Source organism: Saccopteryx leptura, chromosome X (genome assembly GCF_036850995.1).
Source record: "Saccopteryx leptura isolate mSacLep1 chromosome X, mSacLep1_pri_phased_curated, whole genome shotgun sequence".
Classification (NCBI taxonomy): Eukaryota; Metazoa; Chordata; class Mammalia; order Chiroptera; family Emballonuridae; genus Saccopteryx; species Saccopteryx leptura.
Genome location: NC_089516.1, coordinates 136591971 through 136608291, shown reverse-complemented (window position 1 = coordinate 136608291; position 16321 = coordinate 136591971). Strand labels below are relative to the sequence as shown.

The window sequence follows — 16321 nt, the reverse complement described above, 5'->3', positions numbered from 1 at the left end:
TGTATATTGTGTTATAAGTAGGTATATTGTGTTATACAAATTAAACTTAGTTTTCCTGTTTATTGTTAAGTCTCATTGTCATTGTTACTTTTTATTTAATAAAACTAAGCTGAACTATATAATTGAACTATAACATGTAAACAAGTTGAAAATAGGGAAATAACAAATCAGTAGCTTGTTTATTCTATAAAATACTCACCCTGTAGAGATTTTCTTTTTTAGGCATTAAAGGCAAAGAAGGTCGCCAAGCAGCTAGGAATAGTGATTATTCTGTGCCAAAGTTTAAACATTTAAAGAAACTGCTGTTGGCTCATGGACATCTATATTATGTGAGAATAGCACACCTTGTACAGTATTTTTTCTATAAGGTATGTTATCAAATAATTGCAATTTAATTTAAGACTGCTTAATCCAGCATGGGCTCATTTTAGTCATAGTATATTTCCTCCTTTTTTCGTGTTTCTTTTGCTGTTTTCATACAGAAAGTTATGATCAGCCAAAACAGAGATCTGTTTATGTAATCAGAAACCAGAAATGCCTTTGAATGAAAGATATTTGAGATGTAATTTTAAGTCAGCTTTCTTTGAAGTATAGCTTAAATACAATAAACTGTACCCATTAAAAGCATATAGTTCTATTTTGACAAGTGTGTGTATTCATTTAAGTACCACCCCAATTAAAACTATAATATTCCCATCATTCTAGAGTGTTTCCGGTGCTCCTTCTCAGTCAGTCTCCTGCACCCCTGATCGAAACAGTGACTAAGCTGATTTACATTAACATTCATAGCATGCAGATAGTAATATATAGCATGCAATATGTAATTTTAGATATAATTTATGCACTATACACATTAAATATGCCTGTTTTGAAACCAAATAGAATTACAGGCACTCTTGTGTCTGGCCTATTTCACTCAGCATTTTTTGAGCTTCACCCAGGTTGTATCATCTATCAATAGTTGGCTCCCTTTTATCCTGAACAATATTCTAAACTACTTCTTTGAGTAGAATTATCTTTTCTAGTGAAATTGCACAGAAAAAAGCAGCTATAAGCAGGATTGCATTGACTAAGGAGTGAAAGGACTGAGACTGTGCTTGCTCACGCTCTATCCTGCCTTGACGTTCCTCAGATTTGAAATTTATGAATACAATTTAGGGCACTCACTTGACACATAATGAACCTGTCATATATGAAGGTGCAGTAACTGGTCTAAAGTATGCAAATCATTTTTAGGCAACATTGCCCGGAATTTGATCTTCTAACCTATATTCTGTTCAATATAGGTTTTGAATTTTTTTTAACTTTTCATTTTATTTTTTTTTATTTTTTTTTTTCATTTTTCCGAAGCTGGAAACGGGGAGGCAGTCAGACAGACTCCCTCATGCACCCGACCAGGATCCACCTGGCATGCCCACCAGGGGGCGATGCTTTGCCTTTCTGGGGCGACACTCTGTTGCATCCAGAGCCATTCTAGCGCCTGAGGCAGAGGCCACAGAGCCATCCCCAGCACCCGGGCCATCTTTGCTCCAATGGAGCCTCGCTGCGGGAGGGGAAGAGAGAGAGAGGAAGGAGAGGGGGAGGGGTGGAGAAGCAAATGGGCGCCTCTCCTGTGTGCCCTGACCGGGAATGGAACCCAGGACTCCTGCACGCCAGGCCGACGCTCTACCGCTGAGCCAACCGGCCAGGGCCATTTTAAAATGTCTGACTTTGAAGAAGTTGAAAAATTACTGAAATAATTCTCATGTACTCTGGCCAGCTTTCCCAACTGTTAGCACTTTAGATAACACAGAACATATATAGTTATCAAGATTAATAAATTGATATTAACTAGCACATTTTTAACTACTCTACATACCAGATTGGAATATTGCCAGTGGTCCCACTGATATTTAGCTGTCATAACTGAGTTAGTTCTTGACTTTTTTGTCTTCATGATGTTGACACTTGTTTAATAGTACTGGCCAGTTAGTTTGTAGAATGTCCCTCACTATGAATTTGTCTAGTGTTTGCTTATTGTTAGATTCAGGTTATTCATTTTGGGCACAGATACCACAGAAGCACTGTTGTCACTTGTTGCCAATATGTCTCATTCCTGAGAATGTTAACTTTGATAACTTGCGGGAAATGGTGTTTTGATCTCAAGGCCCATTAGCTTTGCTCTGTGTAATTTCATTGGAAAGAGCATTCTGATGGTCACCAGAAGCTGGGCTGAAGGGGAACCAGGGAGATGTTATTAAAGGGTACAAACTTGCAACTAGAAGTAATGTGAGTTTTCATCTAAAGAACAGCATGATGATTATAGTTAATTATATTGTACTGTGTATTTCAAAGTTGCTAAGACTCTAGATCTTAAATGTTCTCACCACAAAAAAGAAAAACATTTATGTGATAGGATAGAGGTGTTAGCTAACATTATGGTAATAATCAATTGCAATATGTAAATATACCAAATCAACATGTACACCTTAAACTTACACAATCTTTTATGTCAATTATATCTTAATTTAAAATAAAGGAAAAAAAAAAAGTCAAGGTCAGCTATCACCACCAAGTCCTGAAAAACAGGCCATTTGTGATGCAAGCAAACTTGACTGACAATGATGAACACTCAATACAATACACAGATGATATATTATATAATTGTATTCCTGCAATTATATAATTTTATTAACCAATGTCACCTCAATAAATCAATTTTAAAAAGAAAAGAAAATAGGAGGCCCTGGCCAGTTGGCTTAGTGGTAGAGCGTCAGTCCGGCGTATGGAAGTCCGGGTTTAATTCCCGGCCAGGGCACACAGGAGAAGCACCCATCTGCTCCTCCACCCTTCCCCTCTCCTTCCTCTCTGTCTCTCTCCTCCCTTCCTGCAGCCAAGGCTCCATGGGAGCAAAGTTGGCCCAGGCACTGAGGATGGCTCCATGGCCTCTGCCTCAGGCGCTAGAATGGCTCTGGGCAACAGAGCGACGCCCCCTGGTGGGCATGCCGGGAGGATCCTGAGCAACTCTGTCTTTGGAAAAAATACAAAATAAATAAATAAAAGAAAATAGGAAGTTAGCCTTAGAACTGATTTCCATTAAAAAATTAGTGGCTTTAACACCCTCTATGCTCTTTCTTACTCTGTTGTATACATTTGACTACTCTTTTTTGATGTCACCATTGTACTCTTATATGAAACTATTGTTGGGACATATGAAGCCATGCTTTCTATATTTATGTCTGATCCTTCTACTAGACTATAAAGTCTATGATCCCTGGATGGGGGGCGGAGAACATTCTGCTACTAAAACAGATATTTTATTCTGAGTTAAAATCCATTACTATTTTTATTTGTTCTAGGTTTGGCCCCTGTTACCTTTAAACAAATCCCCATCATTTTTAGGTTTTTATTTTGTGTTAACAACACTAAATGTGAGCCTAAACAGGTGGTGGTGCAGTGTGGATAGAGCTTTGGCCTGGAAGACTGAGGACTCAGGTTCAAAACCCCTAGGTCCATGGCTTGAGCTGGACTTATGCTGCTTGAGCATGGGGTTGCCAGCTACGTGTGGGATCATAGACATGACCCTGTGGTCGCTGGCTTGAGCCCAAAGGTCGCTGGCTTGAGCAACAGGTCACTGGCTCAACTCTACCCTACAGTCAAGGCACACATGAGAAAGCAATCAGTGAATAGTGAAGGTGCTGCAAGTATGAGTTGATGCTTCTCATCTCTCTCCCTTCCTGTCTGTCTTTCTCAATAAAAAAAGGAAAAAAGAAAACACACATGCACTTGAAGTGAGCTCTACTCAACAGATTTTAAAGTGCACAATACAGTATTAACTGTAGGCACAACATTGTGTCTCCATAACTTACTTATCTTACAAAATTAAAACTTTAACTTCATTGAGCAGCAACTCCCCCTTCCCATCTACCCCTATCCCCAGCCTTTTTTTGAAGACACTTTCTTTTTCTAGTACCACATGATGTTCTGAGTTCATCTTTTATGTTTTCTGATCCCATCCTAGATTTTGACATTTCTTCAAGGAACACTAATTTCTTTTATTTGCAAATGATACTTAGAAATCAAGATCTAGGTGCTAGTTTTACACATTGCTGTTGAGCCACAGTAGGTTCTAGATCTCCTCAGTGGACAGAACTAGGAAATACATACGGGTGTTGGAGTCAGAACTCAGTTTTTGCTTATACCTTTGACTTCAGCCAACACAACAAGGCTTATTCTAACTTTTCCCTTCTTCTTAATTGTAACTTCTTTCTCCAGTGATGAGAAATCTGGTCCTCATTCTCAAAACATTTACGTATTTGCTCAATCCTAGAATACACTTAAAGTAGTTTGAGAGTTGCTAACTCATACTCCTGGGAAAAAGAAACTAACTTGAGTAATTTGTGTGAACATTTTATCTTTAACCTTGGAGTGTATAGTCAAAATACTGTTTACCAAAGTTACTTTTTTTTCCTTTTTACATTTCATTGTGGTTATTTATTTGTTTGTAATACATTTCAGTTAAATTTTTGTTTGCATTCCATTTGAGTTCTTCCTCTGTAATCGACTGATTTTGATTCATTTTTGATTATGTGAAAGTGGCATGGTTCTCCTCAAGATGAGGTTCTCTGGGGATGTTGCTTAGTGAATTAATGCTCTAAATGAAGGAATTAAACAAAGATAATATTATATGACCTGTTCTATCTATACAAATTAATGTATGAATACATTGTTTTATACACTATATATAGTAGTCTTTGTATTTTTTATTGAGCTATAATTCAAATAACATAGTTCACTGCAGCATATACAGTAGCTTTTAGTATGTTCACTATGATGTGCATCCATCACCACTATCTAATTCCAGAATGTTTCTATCACCCCACTAAGAAGCCACAAACCGGCCCTGGCCGGTTGGCTCAGCGATAGAGCGTCGGTCTGGCATGCGGGGGACCCGGGTTCGATTCCCGGCCAGGGCACATAGGAGAGGCGCCCATTTGCTTCTCCACCCCCTCTTCCTCTCTGTCTCTCTCTTCCCCTCCCGCAGCCAAGGCTCCATTGGAGCAAAGATGGCCCGGGCGCTGGGGATGGCTCCTTGGCCTCTGCCAAGGAGATAGGCTCTGGTCTCGGCAGAGCGACACCCCGGAGGGGCAGAGCATCGCCCCCTGGTGGGCAGAGCATCGCCCCTGGTGGGCGTGCTGGGTGGATCCTGGTCAGGCGCATGTGGGAGTCTGTCTGACTGTCTCTCCCGTTTCCGGCTTTGGAAAAGTACAAAGAAAAAAAAAAAGCCACAAACCTATTAGCAGTCAGCTCTAAAACATTTGTTTTGCACTTTGACCTTTTCATTTAATATAGCGTGAACCTTTTTTTCACCCAGTTAAATATTCATCTAAAATACAGTAATTGTTCAGTGCCCCAAACCTCCATGATTAGACACTGATATAGTTTCCACAATCACTCCTTGGTTTTCTTTTTTTTTTTTTTATCTTAGTACCAATGAGAATACATTGTTAAACTGAGCTTGCATGCTCATTTTGTCTACCAAAGAGTAGATTTTACAAAAGATCTCAATTCAATTCCAGTTTAAATCAAGTTAATGTGCCAATTTTAAAAGATTTAATTAAGGTGTTCAATACCCTGTATTTCACAGGACGGACAGCTCAGCAACTGTTTTTGTGTGTCAGTTTTCTGTGATCAAGTCCAGGCCTTATAAACTTGATATGTACAAAAATATATATAACTGTTATCTCAGGTTTACAGATTTGTTGAGACCCTGTCAACCAGTATGGTATCCAAGCCAAACATCAATGATGATTAATAATGATAAATTATCCTAGTATGTGTATTGTACTTTGCTGGTTGACTAAAGCATATTTTTTCTTATTTAATCCTCATAAATTTCCTATGGGGCAATTAGTATTATTTCCATTTAAAATATGTAGAAAGTAGGGTTCAGAGAACTTATATAACTTGCCTTTGGAGCGAGCTCAGAGGAGACAGAGTAAGATGTCCATAGTAGCTTTTCATACTCTAATTCCAGGACTCTTTCTACATCATATCTAATTTGGGTCTACTGGGCCTAGACTCAGTAACCTAACAGCCCTGTCTGGATATGGGTTGTTATTCTCTCTTGCCTACTCCTACTAGGAGAGCCCTTGAAGATTGCCATAGAGATCTGCCTACCAATCTGATCCCTAATTCCAAAGGGTTGATTTTTGGCTTTAAGATTTTGGACTGTAATTCATTTAGCTGCCACCAGATGGAAGGAATACTGTTAAGAGAAATAAAACAGACATTAAAATGGCTAATGTTAGTAATAGGGAAAACTCTAAGTGGGAACTCTGTATGATATATGTTCAATTTTCTGTAAACTTGAAACTGCTATAAAAATAGTCTTATTTTTTAATAGCTAATGTTTACCAGTGGTCAGTAATTAATGTTTCACAGTTGAGGGGATTATATACATAGGTGGTTTCCTCTGTCTTCAGAAGATCTCCATACCCATTATCTCTTAGTTACTGATGTAGCAGTTTTCCTTTTTTACTGCTACCTTTAATCCCAAAATGAGAAGTAATTTCTAATACTTTCGACCTTCTTTGACTGAGCTGAAAAGCCTTCCTGCATCTTCAATTTGCTATTGCCTCACCCCTGGAGCGCTTTAGTGGCAGGTCTTCTTTCTTACTGTTTTCCAATGCAATCTACCTTGCATAATCCGGCCACTTTAATGTTTGAAAATGCCACTTTTCAATTGTATCCCAGAAATTTGACTCTTCATTAGTCTGGCTTTCAGGGTACTCCATAGTCTTACCCCATCTTACCTAATAAAGCCTTACCTTGCTTCCTGCTATCAAAGTATTCCATTCATCTTTAGCACCTAGTTCAAATGCTAATCTCTCTATTCATTCAATCAACAGATATATTTAAATGTATTAGACCCTGAGAATTCCTAATGGAAAAAGACAGGCAAAATCCCTGTTCTCATGGAAATTACATTCTCCTGGGAGACTCAGACCTGACCTTCCCACAAAATACCCCCATAATCTGCAACGAGCACTTCCTTCAACCTCAGAATATTTTTTTATAAAGTATGACTCTACAAACACCCTCCAGAGTTTATAATATATTCACTTGATTACCCTCAGCTGTGGCAGATGTTCATCCTTTGAGGATGCATTGGATTTTTAAAAACAAGTCTCCAGTCTCCTAGCCTGGTAAATTACCTAAGTGAGAAGGTGTGACAGAAGAAAGGAGACATTTTTGGATATGGCTCAAAAATGAGCACTTTTAAGTTGCTGCCCAAAGAGAAATCAAGAGACAACATGAACAGTGACAAGCAGCATTGAAATAAGGTCACAGCCTGCCTTCCTTGAGGGATAACACTCATCTGAAAGTATTGATTCTGGTAGTTTATCCTGGAGACATTAATTTCAGTATTTGGAATCACATCTAGTAACGTTCAGTGCCTTATGAATTCTCTGCTTGAATTTTTTAAATCTGTTTTTAGTATTCTCCCAATTAAAGTTTAAGACCCTTAGGAATAACAAGTTTTACTTTGTTTTGTTTTTGTATTAGCCATGGTGCTATCTTTGCATATGGAAATGATCAGTATTAATATGTTGATTTTTGATGATGCAGTAATAAAGGCAGTGAAACATTAGTTGATACTGTTAGTGTCAACATACACTGATAATTCTCTGACTTTATTGGCATTGACTTAAAAAACGGGGTGGGCAAAAGTAGATTTACAGTTGGGAGTACACAAAACAGAATTAATAAAGCTATTGTAACAATTATAACCTGCTTGTCTTCTATGTAAACAACTGTAAACCTATCTACTTTTGCCCTCCTTAGTATATACACTTACAGCTTTATATTATTCTACTTTATAATGATTTTGCAAATCTAATTGACATTTAAGGTGTAATAGTAGGTACTTGTATTGTATACTCTCATTTTTTTTTCTAGAAGAATAGCAAAAGGTTTTCGTTTTCATAAAGGGAGATCTCTGCCTTGGTAGGGAAAAGTTGATATTAATAGGAATTAGTCATTTGTTTTTACAACTCTAGAATAGAGAAACTTACTGCATTCTGATATCAGAAGGGCTTAAGATTGTAGACTGTTTGGAGTAATTTTCTGTTTTAATTTAGAAAATTGATTAAGTGAAAACATTAATGTTTCTACATTTTTTTCCCTCCAGAACCTTTGTTTCATTTTGCCGCAATTTTTGTACCAATTCTTCTGTGGCTTCTCACAACAGGTTTGTTTCCAAAGTTATTTGTTATAATTTAGTTACATTTGCTATTAATAATTTACCTTTATATGTATTAGATTGTAGATATTAGACAAGTATGCTGAAAGTAAAAAGGGTTAGAGGGTTGTTTTTTGTTAGGTTTGGTTTGGTTTGGTTCAACAGTGATCTTCTTGCCTTGCATTTTGACAATAGCATATGTTTGCGTTTTTGCTTTAGCGCTGTCCTTATTATTACTTTGTTTTGAAAGTTAGCATATCTGGTTGGAATTAAGATAACCTTTAAAAGAATATTCTGAAAAAAAGTATTGTGATTTTTTTCTTTGTATCAGCATATACAATGTTTTCCAATAATCCTAAAATATTATAGTTTGCCTGACCTGTGGTGGCACAGTGGATAAAGCGTCGACCTGGAACACTGAGGTCACCGGTTCGAACCCTGCACTTGTCTGGTCAAGGCACATATGGGAGTTAATAATTCCTCCTCCTCCCCCCTTCTCTCTCTCTCTCTCTCTCTCTCTCTCTCTCTCTTTCTCTCTTTCTATCTCTCTCCCCTCTAAAATGAATAAATAAAAAGAATTTAAAATATATAGTTTAGTTTAATTTTTTATCAAATAAAATCTCACACCTTTGCAGTTTCTCAGGTTTATTTTCTAGGGAAAAAAAGTTGACCTTTAGGCTGGTCATGAAGCAGTGATTCCTAAATAAAACCTTGGATTACTTAAGCAACTCCACATATTTTTCGCCCTCTATTGTTTTCTGAATATTTATTACATTAAGAATGTGCTATATGTTAACTTGATATTTAAGTAGTGGGATGAGAAGACATATTTGTTTTAACAACTGAAATGGATTTTGCATTGTTTCTAGTGAAGTACAGCTAAATGTAGTAGCTACAATATAATGCTCAACAACTCCCAAATTTTCATAGTTAATCTGTGAGCAGTTCAGTGATTTGCCAAAATGAGCTACTGGTAACATAACCACAGGTATTATAGATTGAGTTTCTAAATTTCAAGGTATTCCTAATTCCTCATGGTAGGAAGTAATTTTTTCTAATGTCTTGGCAATATTTTTCAGCCAATATATTCTTCTCAAAGGGAAGTGACTGCTCTCTTTCTCTTGAACTTGTCTCTTTAGCATTTGGTATGCTATTTCTTATTTATATCAGTGCCATGTCATGAGCCACATGGTACCAGCTAAGCAGATTGTTTTATGAATTGATCATCTAGATGTAGGAAGTGTCATGGCCTTCTTGTATTCAAAACTAACAGTTTTAGCTACAGAGTTTTATGAATTCTGATGAGTCTGCTTTTCTTGGAACATTGAAATTACTATTTGATCAAAATGTTTCTAATTCCTCTGTGTGATGAATGCAAGTATTATAAAGACATTTAAAAGTTTGTGGCAAAATGCAGGGAAATTGGCTTAATCTGATTAAAACGTTTTTATTTTGAAAGCAGACTGTTGCTTTGTTATCCTTTTAAAACATGTTTACCAAGCACAAATTGTATAAATAAAAGAAGGACTTATTCCTAATAAAACCAGCTGGGATTCAGATCATGGGCGCTCTGGGGTCTACTTAGGTTTCCTTAGGTGTTGCTATTTGCCTACCTCAGTTGCTCAGCTGGTACATTCATTCATTTAACAAATACTTCTTGAGTGCTTACTATGTGCCAGGCTAATTGCTGGGATACAACAATGATCAAAAGTCTTACCCCCCTGGATCTTGCAGCATACTGCTGAGGGGGAAAGAGACAACAGTCTGATATGTTATAAGGTGCTAGTAAATGCTCTGAAGGAGGGAGCACTATATCATTTATTATAGGGCCACTGTTTTAGAGATGATATGGAAAGTTCTAGAACACAGATGAGGTAATATTTGGGAAGATATGAAGAAAATGAGGGAACAGCTATGCAGATGTCTTCGAGGAAAAATATATCAGGTAAAAGGAAGGTCTCCAAGATGGTGACCTGATGTACAATATCATTAGTTTTTAATTTGTTCTAGTGCTCATGGTGAATGTAGCAATCTTTATTGCAGATGTCTTTGAAGTACCTACAGGGAGTCAACCTTTTCCAGTTTAGGTCTTTATCAGGTGTTGTCTGCAACCCTGGAACTTGGAGAGTGAGCTATGGAGAATATAAAAGTGAGACCAGGATTCTGATTCTTTAAGCAAAAAGCTCTTTCTTTAGCAAAGCTAGAATAGTGCTAATCTTTTGTTCTTCGTGAAAAGAAAACATTTGTAACAGGATTAACAAACAGTGTTATCAACTAAACCAGTTCATTTTGAGAACAGTCTATCTTTTCTAATTATGCACCTAAGGATTACAATTCTCTTTTCTATAACTTCAAAGAACCATAGTGAGACAAAAGTATATTGATGCTTCTTTTGTTTGACTGAAATTCAGGTCTAAATTATACACCAAGCAATCTGAGTTATTTTTTCAGTTGTCTCAATAGGAAATATGGGTAGTTTCCAATGAATATATAGTGTTGTATAGCAACAGACTAGGCTCCCTTGAGAATTAAAAGGAATGTAACACCTTTTTTTAGAGTACTTTTTAATTTGGTAGAATAGTGTTGCTGACTTTGAAACTTTGTATATACAAAGTATATACATGTTCTATGTAGAGCTACATTTTTCACTTCATTGAGAATTTTCCATGCATATTATCTTACTTTGTCTCTACTGTACGCAAGATTTGTTCCCTCCTCTGGGCTCCCACAGCTCTTTGTACACTCACCATTCTGCCTCCCTCTCTACAATTTGAAAATTTGAGTATCTTATCAGGCAGGACATGAATCTGCTCTATTCCCAATACTTGTCACTTCGCACTCAGTAAATGTTTTTTGAAGTCAATTAATGAATGCACTAATGCTCTATTCAAGTTGTTCTTAATATTTTTGAGGCAACTTCCATTATGAGGGTAAGTGTATCTTTAGTAGCTATTGTTTGAAAATACATAATTTTATTAATTTATATTATAGTGAAATGTATTTTATTAAATAAATAACATTTATATGTGTGATGAATACAGGATATTCATTCAGGCCACAGATAATGGTTGCATGAAAACATCTAGCAATATGTACTGATCAAAATTAGGTTCAAGGATACCTTAATTGTTTTTTATAAAGGCAAATTTACAATATCAGAACATCTTTTAAAATGTATTATAGCTTTCAATATCTACTCATTCATTCATCTAATATTATTGAATGCTTTTTATATGGAAAGTTCTGTTCTAAGAGCTCAAGATTGTCAAAGTGCTCTGGGCAACAGCACCAAGAACACACTTGTAGTTGATCAAATTCAGTTTATTACTTGACGAAATAAGAAAGAATATACACAACAAGGAACAAAGGGTCCTCTCAGGAAGAGAGTGATAGAAAAGTCTTATTAGATTTTGGTTGAGTTAGGTAATTTGGAGAAGGATTTAAGATGTGAGGACTTGCTCTTGATTGGGCACTGTTAGTAACCAGGGGTAATCTTGTAACTGGACATTTCAGTAAATCTTATCCAGGAGGAATGGAGACTGGAAGGAGGCTAATGTTGTCATTAGTCAAAAAGTAACAATCATTCATGTTAACCAGAATGCGGGTGTTGGTCATTATTTATGATTTTCACAATATTTGCACTGTTTCTGTATTCTGGCATGATAGTGAAGTGGTCTTGTATTTGTTTTGATTCATCATAGTCACAAGAACAGTCTTATTTGATACATTTCTCTGAAAATCTGCATGATTGATAAAATACCAGTGCCTACCTATGAGTGCTAGGCCAGCTCCACAATGTTAGGACCTGCTTTGCTTTGCTCTTTCTCAAGGTACAGCTGTCAAAAAGTAAATAAATAAAATATCTGCCCTCATAGAGCTTAAATCCTAGTGTGAAGATACAGCAAACAATATATATTTTTTAAGATTTTATTTAGAAAAGCAAATTTAACAGGGTGACATTGATCTATAAGACTACACAGGTTTCAGGTAAACATTTATGTAGCATTTGAACTGTTGATTATGTTGTATAATCCAACCCATCAACCAGAGTCAAATAATTTTCTGTCACCTTATATTTTTCCCTCTTTATACCCTTCCCCCCACACCCTCCCGATCCCCTCCCCCACATCCCCTTTCCACTATTAACCACTTTACTTTTATCTATGTCCATGCTTCTCAGTTTTATATCCCACATATGTTTGGAATCATAGATTTCTTAGTTTTTCTGATTTACTTATTTCACTTGGTATAATGTTATCAAGGTCCATCCATGTTGTTGTAAATGATCCAATGTCATCATTTCTTATGGCTGACTAGTATTCCATAGTGTATATGTGCCACATCTTCTTTATCCAGTCATCAATTCAAGGGCTTTTTGGTTGTTTCCATGTCTTGGACACTGTGAACAATGCTGCGATGAACATGAGGCTGCATGTGTCTTTACGTACCAATGTTTTTGAGTTTTGGGGGTATATACCCAGTAGAGAGATTTCTGGGTCATATGCTAGTTCTATTTTTAGTTTTTTGAGGAACCGCCATACTTTCTTCCATAGTGGTTGTACTACTTTACATTCCCACCAACAGTAGATGAGGGTTCCTTTCTCTCCACATCCTCTCCAACACTTGTTATTACCTGTCTTGTTGATAATAGCTAATCGAACAGGTGTGAGGTGGTATCTCATTGCAGTTTTGATTTGCATTTCTCTAATAGCTAATGAAGATGAGCATCTTTTCATATATCTGTTGGTCATTTGTATTTCTTCCTGGGAGGAATGTCTGTTTATATCCTCTTTTCATTTTTTTCATTGGATTGCTTGCTTGTTTGTTATTGAGCTTTGTGAGTTCTTTATATATTTTGGATATTAAACCCTTATTGGAGCTGTTGTTTGCAAATATCATCTCACATTTAGTTGGTGGCCTGTTTGTCTTGTGGCCAATTTATTTTGCTGTTCAGAAGCTTTTTAGCTTGATGTAGTCCCATGCATTTATTTTTGCCTTTACTTCCCTTGCCTTTGAGGTCAAATTTAAAATTGCTCTACAGCCAAGGCTCATGTGTTTAGTACCTATGGTTTTGTTTTGTAATTTATTGTTTAGCTCTTATATCTTTGATCCATTTTTAATTAATTTTTGTGCAAGGGGTCAAACTGTAGTCAAATTTCATTCTCTTGCATGTGGCTTTCCCAGTTTCCCAGCACCATTTATTGAAGAGGCTTTCTTTTCTCCATCATATGTTTTTGGCTCCTTTGTCAAAGATGATTTGTGCATATATACTTGGTTTTATTTTTGGGCTCTTGATTCTGTTGCATTGTTCTGTGTGTCTGTGTTTCTGCCAATACCATGCTGTTTTGATTTTCGTGGCTCTAGAGTCTAATTTGAAGTCAGGTAGTGTGATACCTCCAGCTTCATTCTTTTTCCTCAGGATTGCTTTGGCTATTCGGGTTTTTTTATTGTTCATAGAAACCTGGTGTTTTTTTTGTTTTGTTTTGTTTTGTTTTTGTTGTTCTATTTCTTTAAAAATGACATTAGAATTTCTATAGGGATTGCATAAATATGTACATTGCTTTAAATAATACGGTCATTTTATGTATGTTGATTCTTCCTATCTATGAACATAAAATATTTTTTTCATTTCACTGTGTCTTTTTTAAATTTCTTTCAATAATACCTTGCAGTTTTCAGTTTATAGGTCCTTTTCATGCTTTAAGTTTATTCTTATGTATTTTATTTTGTTGTTGTTGTAATTGTTAAAGGAATTTTTTTTAGTTCATTTTCTGAAGGTTCATTATTGGCGTATAGGAAAGCAATAGACTTTTGTATATTGATTTTGTATTTTGCAACTTTACTGTATTGGTTTATTGTTCCTAATAATTTTTTTTGGTGGAGTCTTTAGGGTTTTCTATATATAGGATCCTGTCATCTGGAAAAAGTGATACCTTTACTTCTTCTATCCCAATATAGATGCTGTTTATTTCTTTCTGTTGCCTGATCACTCTGGCTAAAACTTCCAAAACTGTGTTGAATAAGAGTGAAGAGAATGGGGAAGCCTTGTCCTATTCCTGATTTTAGAGGAAAAGCCTTCTTTTTTTTTACCATTTACTATGATACTGGCTGGTGTTTTATCTTATAGGGCCTTTATTTTGTTAAGGTACTTTCCTTCTATTCTAATTTTATTGAGTGTTTTAAACATAAAGTGCTATAGTAACTTAACAGATGTCTTTACTGTGTCTATTGATAGGATCATATGACTTTTGTTCTTTGTTTTTTTGATGCGATGTATTATGTTGATCGATTTACGTGTATTGAACCATGTTTGTGCTCCTGGAATGAATCGAACTTGATCATGATATATTATTTTTACAATATGTTGTTGTATTTGCTTTGCTAGTATTTTGTTGAGGATTTTTGCATCCATATTCATTAGAGATATTGGTCTACAGTTTTTCCGTATTGTGCTTGCCAGGTTTTGTATCACAGTTACGTTGGCTTCAGAAAATGTATTAGGGAGTATTGCTTCTTCTATTTTTTGGAAGACTTTGAGAAGGATAGGTAGCAGATCTTCTTAGAATGTTTGGTAGAATTCACTAGTGTAGCCATCTGGTCCTGGACTTTTATTTTTGGGAGATTTTTGATAGTTTTCTATTTCCTCCCTGCTTATAGGTCTATTTAGGTTTTCCACATCTTTGTGACTCAGTCTAGAAGATTGTATAGTTCTTGCATAATACATTTATAATGTAAGTTATAAGGTGATTAGTACTATGGAGGGAAACCAGGATAAAGAGGAGATATGTGTTTTCAAGAGAGGAAGTGGCACGTTAAATCAAGGATGGCCTCACTGAAAAGGTGACCTGAGGTTTGAAGGAAATGAGGAAGTGTAGTACTCCAGCCTGCTAGGAACTTCCAGTGTCACATAGAAGAAACCTACTCAAGATACAAACTTGCCTGACCAGGAGGAGGCACAGTGGATAGAGCATCAGAACAGGACACAGAGGACCCAGGTTAAAAAGAAATAAACAGCTGCCATCTTGACTACGGGATCATCTGGTTTGAGCAAAGCTCACCAGCTTGAGCCCAAGGTCACTGGCTTGAGCAAGAGGTCACTTGGTCTGCTGTAGCCCCTGGTCAGAGCACATATGAGAAAGCAGTCCCTGAAAAACTAAGGCACCACAACGAAAAATTGATGCTTCTCATCTCTCTCCATTCCTGTCTTTCTGCCCCTATCTGGCCCTCTCTCTGATTCTATGACACACACACACAAAAATAGGACACAAACTTATGTCAAGAGCGATAGGGGGAGGCCTGCAAGGGAGGCAGAGAGGACCTTCTAAATTTCCTTCTCCCTTAGCTTTTATTGATCAGAAGCAGAACAAAGGTAACAAGGTTACAAGGGAGGGAGGCAAGGTGATAAGGGGAAAGAATAACTAATGGCCATTTTGCAGACATGAGAAAGGGCTAGTTTGGGTCAGTACATTATTTATTTTTTGCTAATTAACAAGCACCAAAGGAAGGGGCAATCTAGAACCTCTAGGCTAATTTTCTAAAGCCAGTCCACATGCATTCCTTTGTGTCTGCATAAAGGTCACGCACTCACACAGTTTCCTGGTGTTTGCATCCAACAGACATTCACTCAGGGCTTTTAACTAAAGTTCCCCAATCCAAGTCATAGGAGAATTCAAGGTTAGATGGGTGATTCCCTACAAGGAAGTACTATTAAAAGGAAAGATGTTCCAGGTCAGGCAAAAGTCAGTTCCAAAGAAGTCTTAAGTTAGGGTGTGCCTGATATGTGAGAAGTATAGTGCTGCTGAAGAAGCATTAGAAAGGAGCAGGAATGGTTAGAAATAAGGTTAGACAGGGAGGAGAAGCCAGATTGAATGGGGCTTTATAGACACCCCATTGCAGAAGCTTTTTTTCTTTCAGAGATAAAGATATTCATTGGAGGGTTTGAAAAAAGTGATTGCTTGATTTGACTTATTTTCTGATAGATCTGTTTGGGGCTTAGAATAAACTTTCAGAGGAGAAGCAAGGAAATCATTGAGAAGGCTTGCAGGATAGTAACAATGGAGGTGCTGAGAAGTGATCTGGTTCTGAATATATTTGAAA

General features: G+C 36.7%; 1 protein-coding gene across 5 annotated transcripts in view; it reads left to right on the top strand.

Annotated features, from left to right (window-relative positions):
- ATP11C (ATPase phospholipid transporting 11C) overlaps nucleotides 1–16321 on the top strand; it is a 227772-nt gene that overhangs the window by 181948 nt on the left and 29503 nt on the right. For all 5 annotated transcript variants that reach the window (XM_066356440.1, XM_066356439.1, XM_066356436.1 and 2 more), the window contains 2 exons: nucleotides 223–368; nucleotides 8174–8233. In XM_066356440.1, coding sequence (XP_066212537.1) covers nucleotides 223–368; nucleotides 8174–8233 — 206 coding nt within the window. The remainder of the gene's footprint in view (nucleotides 1–222; nucleotides 369–8173; nucleotides 8234–16321) is intronic.